At 44.8% G+C, this 12,969-nt stretch overlaps 1 protein-coding gene across 1 annotated transcript in view; it reads right to left on the reverse strand.

The window, feature by feature from the left end:
- glra3 (glycine receptor, alpha 3) overlaps positions 1-12,969 on the reverse strand; it is a 46,164-nt gene that overhangs the window by 14,420 nt on the left and 18,775 nt on the right. Inside the window, exons 2-5 of the mRNA XM_027021014.2 lie at positions 8,699-8,826; positions 7,670-7,737; positions 1,478-1,701; positions 180-262 (exon numbers count right to left, since the gene is read on the reverse strand). Of these exons, the coding sequence (XP_026876815.1) occupies positions 180-262; positions 1,478-1,701; positions 7,670-7,737; positions 8,699-8,826 (503 nt within the window). The remainder of the gene's footprint in view (positions 1-179; positions 263-1,477; positions 1,702-7,669; positions 7,738-8,698; positions 8,827-12,969) is intronic.

Here is a 12,969-nt window from a genome sequence, read left to right on the forward strand (position 1 = left end):
AAAACCCCCCTGAGGTCGACGCATAAGCAACAGAGCACTATGAAATAAGATTGTGAGGTGAGAACTACCCCATCGGGGATGGCATCAAAGTGCCAAAACAAATGTTTATGTGACCCCCCCCCCCCACACACACACACACACAAACACACACAGAGAAAGAGAGAGTCTCTGTTACTCACAGCTCTCCAGCTGCATAATACACGTCTGCACATCCATGGGAAAGTTCTTCAGATCCATGGGGCATGAGAGTATCAGAGTCAACCTGGAAAAAACGTACATATAAAAATGTACATATCAAAGAAGGCAATACAGCCTGCCCACCAAACCCAGTGCAGAGGTTGGGGGTCACTGGGTAGAAACAGTCCAGCCACCCTTATGCCTCATCTGCACCAAAGCGAGGCTTCAGATCCGGGCATGCCCTGCTGCGAGCTGCTCTAAGCTCAGTGCTCCCAAGCAGGGCGGAGTATTGGCTCTCTGACTTTGTGTCACGCTCTCATTCAATTTCTACCACTTTATCACCATTGTACAATTTTCCAAAGCACTTCAAAAGGTGAAGTAAAACAAGACCTACATTGATTTATTTACAGATATCTATGTAAAGGTTCTTTATAATATTTAACAAAAATACATCAAACCTTAGATAAATATAAAACTATAACAACTAAGTATGCCAGTGGAAAAAGATATGATGGAAAGGAAACAACTTCTTTAATATCCGTCCTAAAATGATGAGATATTTCCAATCGTCTCAGCTTTATCAGCAAGTTTATCAGAGTCACAAAGCCAAATGAAAGCACTGATAGTTTGTTCCAAACAGTTTAAAAGAACATCTCAGAGCAAAGATGCATTTTAAAACTGTCTCTCCTCGTCTTTCTCCCTCACGGTGGATTTCTGACTCTGGGTCTGATTCTCACTCTGTCTTTTGTCATTTCTGCCTCTACATTTCGCGCTCCCACTAAGGCTGTCACTGGGACGCCTGTCAGACCGAATCCTCCGTCATCTATCGTAATCCCTCACAGGCTTGTGTTTAACTCAACGACTCCCCTGTGCTCCTGCTCGAAGCCTGCCCCATCACGTCTGCTGCTTGGCATTCTCTGCCAACACGGGCATGCCAGAGACGTGCGGGTGGTTGATAGGTGACGGGGAATGATGTCACTCAGGACTGATGCGGTCTCACACTCAGTACTCAGGACTACAGTAAGCTCCTGGTAGTATAAGGACGATAATAGCAAGCGTGCTCACATAGGAGAGCACTGGCTAGATTTATGGTTACTTTAAATTAGATTTGGGTCACTGGGACATCACGGCTCGTGTTTTAAGAGTCCAGAGTTGGGAGTGTGACAGGACACAGGAGATCCTTACAGGACACAGGAGAGGCTTACAGTACAGGACACAGGAGAGGCTTTCAGGACAGAGCAGAAGCTTACAGTACAGGACACAGGAGAGGCTTACAGGACACAGGATAAGTGAGGAAAACCTTATAGAGTACAGGACGTTGCCATTTTTGAATATTCTCAAGAGCTTGTTGTCCGTGGTGACTTCATGAAAGTTTGCCCCTTTTTCGTTGGCGAAGAACAGGTCAGGCTTCCAGATGGAGTCCAGCATGGACGGGTCCAGATCCAGGGAATCGTCCGGATACTCGCTGTACGCCAGCCGAGGGTCGTTCCACTGCTGCCGCAGGAAGATGTTCACGCGGTAATCCTGTGAGGAGAACCCCATCTTAGCATCAGTCAAAGCAGACAGAAAGCTGAAGAGCAGAGCAGAGAGGCAAGGACAGGCTCCTAAATCACACGTAATGGGAGATTTAACGTTGCTACAAACGAGCCTGCCACAGACCGAACAGGACTCAGCCGCATTTGGAGCTCATCACGCTGGACGTTTAGCACGATCGCTTTACAAGTTTACAAGAGCGGGTTTCTCTTTCCAGGCCATTCCAAACCTTCAACCACAGTGAATACACTCTTGTTAAATTATAAATGAAGGTTCTTTAAAAATGGCAGGCAATGTATTTCAGTCATGAACTTGCGTCCCCTGCTACGAATATTGGGTGATAAGGAATATTTATTACAAAAACAGTATGTTTCCAATCCAATGACTGAGATTATACATAGTTTACAAATCACATACATATCTTATAGTGTTTATAGTGTAAGAAAGCTGTTTTGAGACAAAAAAAATAAATAAAAAAAATCACCAAGTGTAATCTTGAATTTGTACCTTATGAATTCTCATTGGGCTGTGATATATACATTACAGAAGCACATTTACATGTACATTTATGGCATTTGGCAGGCATTCTTATCCAGAGCGACTTACAGATGTACTCATAGAATACATCCTAGCCAGTAGGTTAGAGTCCAATATACCAATGAACTAGAATGCTGTTGAAATACAGGGATCAATGCTGATACCTAGAAGTGCAATAAACAATACCCTCCATTGTGGGCTCTTTTAGCTCTGACTCGAGGGGCGGGTCGTGGGCTCAGTCTCAGCTAATGGCTGCTGCCACACTGCCCTTGTGCAAGGTCCTTAACCCCTGGCAGTTCCACATCGACTGACCCAGTAAATGTCAGCTGCTTTGGGCAACAGTGCCCGCAGAGTGTAGATGTATTACCAGAGATGATGTGTGACATTCCACTCGGAGATCCTTTGAAAGCCTTTCTCTCTCACTTTGGTAGCATTTTACATTTCAGAATTCTAATTAATACAAAAGGTCTAACAAAAACCAGCCGAAAATCTACGTTTAACATTAGAGACAGACAGGTATAATACACAGAAAAATGGGTAAGGGCAAAAGAGGCAGACACCAATCAGGACAGGGAAGGAACAGGGCAAGCACCAATCAGGATAGGGAAGGAACAGTGCAGGCACCAATCAGGATAGGGAAGGAACGGTGCAGGTACCAATCAGGATAGGGAAGGAACAGTGCAGGTACCGAACAGTGCAGGTACCGATCAGGATAGGGAAGAGCAGGGCAGGCACCAATCAGGATAGGGAAGAGCAGGGCAGGCACCAATCAGGATAGGGAAGGAACGGTGCAGGTACCAATCAGGATAGGGAAGGAACAGTGCAGGTACCGATCAGGATAGGGAAGGAACAGTGCAGGTACCGATCAGGATAGGGAAGAGCAGGGCAGGCACCAATCAGGATAGGGAAGAGCAGGGCAGGCACCAATCAGGATAGGGAAGAGCAAGGCAAGCACCAATCAGGATAGGGAAGGAACAGTGCAGGCAAAGGCACACATACAATCGAAAACACCACCAGGAGAGCAGGGAGAAGAAAAGCTGTAAACCACAGAAAGGGTCCAATGCAAACACACCAGAGGCAATACCAAAAAAAAACACCTACATGTCCAGGGCCAAAAGAAAAATACCAGACCAGCAGTGAGCAGGCATACCACACAGCCAAAGAAAGGCCTGACAAAGCTTTTCAGAGAGTGAAGGGATGAGAGAAGTATTTATAGAGCGGATAATGAGGGGAAGATAAGGAACATGTGTAGATGATGTCACTTAGGAGACATCTAAAATTCTGGGGACGAGGACCTCTGGTGTCTAGGAGCAGTATCACTACTGTCGCTGTGATTTTAAATCTAGCTGTTTGCTGGAGGAACCAAGTCCCGTGGTTAGTGGATGATACTATGCCTCCTTTATGAAAATCACTGGTAAACTCCATGCCAGATTAGAGAGAAGAAAAGTGGAAAACATCACTCAAGCGAATTGAGCAGAGCATTACGTGGTGAGTTGGGGAGACAGCCTGATTGGGTTTGTGGAAAATTCTGTCAATTTCCATCCATTACAAAGCACTGACAGAACTATGTTTGACAACTGCGTGTGTCTGGGAGAGTGACTTCCAGCAGTTAATTGTGGGAGAAAGAGACCTCTTGCTGCCTTGTGTTCTTTTATAAACAGGCCATTCTCGGACAGACCCATGGGATCCTGCTGAAATGCGGGTAGCAGCTTCATGGAACTAGCCTGTCTGATTTCTGTCTCATCAACAACTGTGCTCACGTACCTAACACTCTAGAGTGAAGTGTGCGATGATGATGAAGGCCACTGAGCCTGTGCCGCTTCTTGTCCTGTTTCACACATGCAATATCTTATTGATGGAGTACTGGACAACAGATGCAGAAGGCAACAAACAAGTATTTTCTGGGGAGAGAGCTTCATTACGCTCTGGGTATCACACTGCGAACCGGATGCTCTCCTGACATTCTCTTTGAATGCTCATGTGAGTATTCAAGTTCTTTGTGAGCTGCATGTAACACATCCCTCTCACAGATTACAGTGCGACCCGTCCTGGACCCCAGATTATAGCGGGACCCGTCCTGGACCCCAGTTTACTGCGGAACCCATCCTGGACCTCAGATTACAGCGCGACCCGTCCTGAACCCCAGATTATAGCGGGACCCGTCCTGGACCCCAGTTTACTGCGGGTCCCGTCCTGGTCCCCAGATTACAGTGGGACCTATACTGGACCCCAGTCTCCTCCACACACCACACAGAAGCTGGCTGACACAGGACGTGCTCTCTTGGTGAGAAACTAGTGCATTCATCTCAGAGCAAGATTACATCTCCAGGAGGTCACTGAGAGTGTGATTACAGAAATATGGAGCTTTCAGACCCTATAATAAGACATAGAGGACTACCTTAAGGCAGGGATCATCATTTTTTATGAGGGGTACAGAACGTCTACAAATCTGTTCAGGGGAGTTATATATTATGTCTGGTGGTTCTGATTTGAACCAGCCAAGACGATTTTAGGGTCATCTTTTAAAATTAGAATACAGTGTGGGCAGCCTTAGGCCAGTACTCCATCAATCAGTCAAGTAACATTCATTTCTAGATCAAAGATTCGATTATAGATTAAGCGCTACTACTCCATGCTGTGGAGGAGCATTTGGGCATAGAAGACGCCCAGGAATCACCTCAAACAGCACTGTTAGAAATAAGCATCTATGTTGGTAAGCACAGCTGGGATTTTGTGAGGACCAGCTTGATCAATCAAACAGCAGCATTCAGCAACAACTCTCAGGATTAAGGTTCACACTGAAAATTCAGGATAATAGGATAACCTCCATAAGAAAATTCTGCAGACATAAAGTGTGAGGCACGTTCATTAACACTCTTTGCCTATCAGATCTGACCAGTGGCACTCAGACTCCTGGTCAGTTCTCAGAAACACAGGTTCATGTCTGATCCATGTCTGGTCAATGTCTGATCAATGATTGAGCCATGTCTGATCCATATCTGATTCATTCTGATCCCCGATGTTATGTTCTTTTTTAAGAACAGATCTTTAAAATATCCACTCAATCTTTGATAAAAGCACAGCTTGTAAGTTCACCAATAAAACATGTGCACAGTGACCTGAATGTGTTTATCAAAGTCTCTATAAAGAAATTACATGGAAAATTCTTGGAAAAAAGGTTTTATCAGACAAAACAAAACATGTAAATGGAACAATTATTGAAAATGAAAACAAACCTTCAAAAATGCTGCATCTGTTAGTTACGTTGGGTTATTGTCTCATCCACTCACTAGACCAACATTCTCCCGTCTTCTTGCCAAACAAGTAGCTAATAACAATGTTATTTAATCCAAATGTGCTACTTGGGATTTCCCCCCCAGCAGATTTCAGTTCAGTAAAGGAGAGAGCCACTCTGTTACAACTACAACTGACTTCACCTTTTCACATCACTTCTTTCATAGAAGTACCACAGGGTAAACAAGTATACACATGAGCTTTGAATATGTCTTTAATATGCAGACATATCAAAACATAATCACCTAATAGTCAACTCATATTCAGCAATGTACAAATGCACTATTGTTTCAGTAATGTATTTATATCACATGTGTAATTAAAACGTGTGTATACATAGGTGTATAGGTGTTTGTATGTGTGTGTCTATGTGTAGCTGTATGTGTGTACGAGTGTATGTCAGTCTGTTATTGTATCTGTGTGTGTGTGGTGTGCCAGGGTGTTATTAAATTAAATTAGCAGCAAAATTGCTTTGGCCACTGACACGCTTATCTGTGTCTACATAAGTGTGCGCTTATGTGTGAGTGTGCACACATATATGCATGTCTGTGTATGGGTGTTTGTATGTATGTGTCTATGTGTAGCTGTATGTGTGTACGAGTGTAGGTCAGTCTATTATTGTATTTGTGTGTGTGTGTGTGTGTGTGTGTGTGTGTGTGTGTGTGTGTGTGTGTGTGTGTGTGGTGTGGTATGGTGTGCCAGGGTGTTGTTATGAAATTAAATTTGCAGCAAAATTGCTTCGGCCACTGACACGCTTATCTGTGTGTACATAAGTGTGTGTTTGTGTGTGAGTATGCACACACATATGTATGTCTGTGTGTGAGTGTGTGTGTGCAAGAGAGAATCGGCAATACTCCTAAAAAACATATCCAAACCTCTGTTTATTGTTGATTTTTTGTGGCAGAAGTCTGTCTGAAACACTATCCCTGTGACCCGAGAGCGCCCTCAGCAGGACTGTGCAGGGATAACGCTTCTGCCATTTTTCCCTTCTGATCAGACCTCAGCTAAGATCCCCACTATCTCCTTAATGTGCTCTAATTAACCTGTCAGGTCAGATGCGCACGAACTGTTCCCAGGAGCAGGACCTGAAGCACTGGGCTATGATCATAAGAAAATTCTAGCAATAAAAATAACAATCATCTTTACTTATGTAACACTTTTGACTTTCCAGAATCTTAAATCTCCACAGGAAATATTAGGCAAAGGTTATATGACTGTAATAAAATACTGCTATGAAGTAGGACATTACTAGAAAAAAAAAAAAAAAAAGCTTGTATTACCTGGGGATCAGCAGCTGGCCAGAAGAGTGATACAGGTGAGAGTGATACAGGTGTGTGTGGTGACAGTGACAGGTGTGTGCGGCAAGAGTGACATGGTTGTATGTTGTGAAAGTGATACAGGTGTGTATGGTGAGAGTGATACAGGTGTGTGTGGTGAAATTGATACAGGTGTGTGTGGTGACAGTGACAGGTGTGTGCGGCAAGAGTGACATGGTTGTATGTTGTGAAAGTGATACAGGTGTGTGTGGTGAGAGTGATACAGGTGTGTGTGGTGAAATTGATACAGGTGTGTGTGGTGACAGTGACAGGTGTGTGCGGCAAGAGTGACATGGTTGTATGTTGTGAAAGTGATACAGGTGTGTGTGGTGAGAGTGATACAGGTGTGTGTGGTGAGAGTGACATGGTTGTGTTATGAGAGTGATACAGTTGTGTGTGGTGAGAGTGACAGGAGTGTGTGGTGAGCGTGACAGGTGTGTGTGGTGAGAGTGATATTTGTGTGTGGTGAGCGTGACAGGAGTGTGTGGTGAGAGTGATAGTTGTGTGTGGTGAGAGTGACATGGTTGTGTATGGGGTCAGGATGTGGTGTGGTCTGAGCACTGCATGCCACCAGTCCTGGGGCTGCCAGAGGGAATCCCCAGCTGGGCAGGCTGGGTGCCATCTCCCTGCACTGCTGGCCTCGCTACCAGCAGCTCTGGCTCATATTCTCTCCGTGTTATTGAGCCCCACAGAGCTAAGGTCAGTGCTGCTGTTTACTGCTTTGGGGTGCCGTGGGGGCACAGTGTAAGGATGTACCCAAGGAAACCATGCATTACACCACCATGGCACAAGAAAAGTATAGGAATACGCACCATCGTCGTCTCTGCGATAGAGCCAAAACTGTTGATGAAAATGTTGCATGTCACATTCACAGGAGGACCTACAGTCAGAGATGAGTGTAATTAGCTCGTAAGGCAGCTAGAAGTAATAATTACACATTGGTCCCATTTTTGTTCTTCAACCCTCCCCACACACCCAGAAGCTCATTATTTTGATAAGACCATATAGGAGCACAGCACTGTAACTACATCGCAGGTTTTCACATTTACTTATTATTCTGTGGCCTGCATGACAAAGAACCAATGGGACAACACTATGAAGAACATATAATGGCATTTTCTACCTGTTATTATTACTGTGTGGAAAGTAACAATAAATCAGCATGCCCTGTTTCTTTGTCCTGCTATGTAAGGCCGCTGTATACAGGCCTGGCCAAAGACAGGAGCGCTGTAATATTCAGTGGCCTTTGACCGAGTGCTGTCTAGCCCCCTCAGGCACAGCTGGGATAAACAGGGCAGAGGAGTGTTGGACTAATGTGAGGCGATTCGACTGAATGCACCAGTAGTTCTCCATCTCCCCTGTCCCACGGCACAGCTGTGAACATGGAACACTGGTTTAGCACACACACATCTCTGCAGCCTGACCTAGCCGGGGCCCGTGTTCTAGCCAGGGGCAGCCCTGCATTACCCTGGACAGCCAACCTTAATGAGCTTTGCGCATTGAGTGTTTCTCTCTAGAACAGTCTTATGTTCTGTGAGACCACCTTTGGCACAGTGCTTCGAAAGGACTGCAGATGCACAGCAGCTCAACTATTAGCAAGAATATATTTTAACTGATTTTCCCTCTGCTATCTTATGAATATGCATGTTCTGCGGTGTGGAACTGGCCTCTGATTGGCTCCGTAATCAGATGGGCTGGATTTGAGCTGATTTGGCCAGGGTTCCTTTAAAAATGACTATGCCTGCTTCTGCTTGAACACAGCAGAAACGTGGCATTATAAAGTCTGAAAGAGAGTATGAGTGGAGAGCTGATCTGTAGGGCCGTGGTTAGCTCGACCGAACCTTTAAAGTTAGGCCGAATTCTAGCATCGTAGCCTGAGGTTCGTCCCATGAGCTTGTCCAGGAAATCAGAGGGAGACATGGGCATCGCTCTCCCCCGAGGGCTCTCAGGATCCTTCGTGGCCACCAGACTGAGAGACAGAGACAGCAAGAGAAAAAGAGAGAGAGAGAGAGAGAGAGAGAGAGAGAGAGAGAGAGAGAGAGAGAGAGAGGGAGACAGTAAGTGAGAAACAGAACAGCGAGAGACAAAAAGAGAGACAGACAGAGAAGGAGAGAGGGCAGATAGAGAGAGAAAGGAAGACAGAGGGGCAGAGAAAGAGAGAGGGGAAAGAGAGAAAGATAGAGGGGGAGAGAGGGAGTGAGAGAGGGAGAGGGAGCGGTTAGAAAATGTGCTGCATTAGTTGCCAAGGCTACAAATATGGAGAGTTCCATTAATGTTATCTGGCATCATAATTCATGTTCAGGTTCACTCTTCTGAGCTTTGCTCAAGGCAGTGTGCACTTTTAACCCACAGTGGATGGAGTAAGCCAGGGCTTTTGTGGGAGCTGCACGCTGGGCTCCTCTGGCACCGACATGGGCCCAGAACACGAATGTGTGCAACAGGCCAATAAGCCAAACTAGCAAAATGTGACATTAGATGTCTTGACTTTTGTACCATATACATGTTATAAAAATAAAAATTGTAACTAATTGACATTTTTCAGTGAAAAATGTTTGTGCTTTCACTGTGTCTGATAAACAGCCGTGTTCCTATCATTCATTCGGATTCTCTCATGGCATTTCTGCTTCTACACAGGCCAGGACATGCAAAAGAAGTTCTTTCAACGGCATGAGAGAGACCACAAGACAGGAAGGCTTTGGGCTGAATACTTCAGAGGCTCTGTAAATGAAAGTCAGTCTCAAAATGTAATCACAGTTTACATCCCTCTGATTGCCTCTCTGCTGTACACTGTGTGTGTGTGTGTGTGTGAGTGTGTGTGTGTGTGTGTGTGTGTGTGTGTGTGTGTGTGTGTGTGTGTGTGTGTGTGTGTGTGTGTGTGTAATTTCTATTTCTGTCTTTGACAGATAGCTCATATTAGGCATGTGGCTACAGCTCCATCCCAGAGCAAAAAGCATTTTCCAGATTCACCCCACTTTAAGTAATCTACAGCCATGAAGTTTCACTGAGCCCCTAGTGGACGAATGCGGTACTGCAGCAGACAATGCTCTATTGGATTTAACTGCAGCGGTGTAGTAACTGAATATAGAAGATGGAAGCTGAATATAAAAGCGTGGATTGATTTTACTCCATTTAACCATCAATCTCTCTCAGGATCCAAGCAAGTCTGTGGACATTTCTAATTAAACCTGGAGCTTGTGGGGGCAGACACAATACTCTGTGCTGAGAAGCAGTAATCAGGGAAGAATGCAGAAATATATGTGACTCTGTAGAAAATAAAGAAATACAAACTATACTGGTGCTGACAGCATTCAAAACACAATGCCACAGCATAATGTAACAGATACCTACAGTGTGACCTTCAATTCAAAAGGTAGAAAACACAACAGTAACAGTCATAGTGGATGCTGGCCACTTGAATCACACGCAGTAACAGTCATGGTGAATGTTGGTTGCGTGAAACACACACACCTGGGCAAAATCAGCAGTAAATATGAAAAGAAAGAAACAAACAAAAACGATTAGAAATCACTTCCAGTGTCTGAAACACTGCTACACTGTTTGCATGTGCATAATAATGTTACATTGTATTGCATTGGTACAATAATGTTACATGTTTATATGTGCACAGCACTGCTACTACTGTGTTTGCGTACAATAATCTACAAATGTTGTACTACGTTTGAGTGTGTAAAACTCTGCTACATTGTTTTTGTGTGTGCTATTAGGTTACACTGTGTGTGCACGTGTACAGTAAGGTTCCACTGTCTACGTCGGTGTTAAATCACGCCTGTGTCATGTTAAATCACGCCTGAATAAGCCTCTGTCCTTGCACGTCCATTTAAATGTGAGAGTTCACTTAACCTTTGTGATGCAGGCATGCACGCTGCTGTACTGGACCACACCGCAGTGTAAATGCTTATATATGACACTTCACTGCTCCTCACTGCTAAATATCAAGGGCTCAATATCAGTGGAACAGAGTGCAGCTGTCAGAACAGAGCGCTCTGAGCGCGGGATCTGGTACTGAGTCCTGCTCTCATCCTCCGCTCGCCAAGGGGGTCAAAGGTTATGCTTGGACATTATGATTAAAGGCGTGCAATCGCTTTGTGGATCTGTGCGCACAAACTCGCACATGGACTCTGACTCAGACACACACATACACACACAAACATGCTACTATATTTGATTCTTTATTCACGTTTAAAATATCAACAGGAAACAACTGTTCTGAATATGTCCAAAAGGATATACAGCACCTTTGTTGATTAGAGGTGTTACATTTCAAGGACAGAGAACGACTTTTACACATATGAATGCTTCCTGAGATGGTGGTGATGGTTGTTTGACCCTATGCGGTCCCCTACTATGAAGTAGACAGCAAGACTGTGCACTTGCCCAAGATATGTCTGTGCCTCTTATATTTTCAATGGCAGTAGTTAATGGTTGATTTCATTTTTTGTACATGCGCACACACACATACACACACTCACACACACACACTGTGCGGGGATCCACCTGAAAAAAGCAAGCATTACATAGTAATGTTAATGTAAAAACACATAGTTTATGCCTATACTGTGTGGAAAAAACAAAAAACAAAAAACGTGTGAAATGTGTTTCCATCCCTCATACATATGCATGAGAGGGAGGGCCATGCAAAACATGAAACAAGAAAAAAAAAAGCAAAGAGGAAATATTAGAAGTGTGACTGGTTCCATATGCCATTCGATTACAAGTACATTTGCGGAAAATAGTGGCAGGCAGGTTTGGATGGAAATATCTCTGCCTGTTACAGTACAGCCTGTAGCGGACCAGTCCAGAGTCAACAACAGCGTGTGAAGGATTCAGCCTGAAGTCATCAGTACCCAGAAAGGGGACATGCACAATGGTGAGAATTACAAATACACAGGACTGTACTGAATTAATTAAAAAACAATCAACTTTAGCTGCACTGTGTTTAAATGGCTCATTCTATACGCAGCTCAATGAGAAGTCTAGGCATTAGACTAAAAACAATTTATGAAATTTTGTTTTTCTGAGCCTGAGTTTTGAATGTTTTGATTCATTTGGGCACTTCAGTACACCCACAACCACCCAGATATAAAAGAACGTTCCACGTTGCTAACCACTACCAATAACCATCGCGCCTGAGATTTATAATTGCAACATTTGGCAGACGCTCTTATCCAGAATGACTTACAGACGTTTCAGTATGACAGTAGGACTAAGCCATGACCTTATTTATGTGACTGTCTTCTTCTTTTTGTTCTTCCCCATGAGCTACAGGGGTATAAAGATGTAAAATGCATGAGAAACATGTGAGAAAAACAGACAAAGGCAGATCTTCTCACCAGCGCACATAATTTAAGGTCAGCAGTAAATGCAGCTCATTACACATGGCTTTGTCTACATGGTATATTACCTGCACAGAAAACTGGTAACTGGGGGAGGGTGAGCGGCTGTACTATTCCTGATTCACCCTCCACTCAAGGAGATGGAGCACAATGTGCCTTCCCTTTAGTATTTATGTTCAAAGCAGGGCAGGGGCCAGAATAGTCCCCAGGGGACCGAGGCAGGATCAGTCTACAGAAGACAGGGTCAGGATCAGCCCACAGAAGACAGGGGCAGGATCAGCCCACAGAAGACAGGGCAGGATCAGCCCACAGAAGACAGGGTCAGGATCAGCCCACAGAAGACAGGGGCAGGATCAGTCCACAGAAGACAGGGCAGGATCAGTCTACAGAACACAGGGGCAGGATCAGTCCACAGAAGACAGGGCAGGATCAGTCCACAGAAGACAGGGCAGGATCAGTCCACAGAAGACAGGGCAGGATCAGTCTACAGAAGACAGGGTCAGGATCAGCCCACAGAAGACAGGGTCAGGATCAGCCCACAGAAGACAAGGCAGGATCAGCCCACAGAATACAGGGGCAGGATCAGTCCACAGAAGACAGGGCAGGATCAGCCCACAGAAGACAGGGCAGGATCAGCCCACAGAGGGCTCTATCTAGAAGTGGCCCAGAATGGCTCGTTACCGGCAAGGCCCCTCCGGACAGAGAATCTTAGCACTAACTCTCTAACATGCTCTCTCTCTGTTTCTCTCCTTCCCTGT

The sequence above is a fragment of the Electrophorus electricus genome, chromosome 11 (genome assembly GCF_013358815.1).
Source record: "Electrophorus electricus isolate fEleEle1 chromosome 11, fEleEle1.pri, whole genome shotgun sequence".
NCBI lineage: Eukaryota > Metazoa > Chordata > Actinopteri > Gymnotiformes > Gymnotidae > Electrophorus > Electrophorus electricus.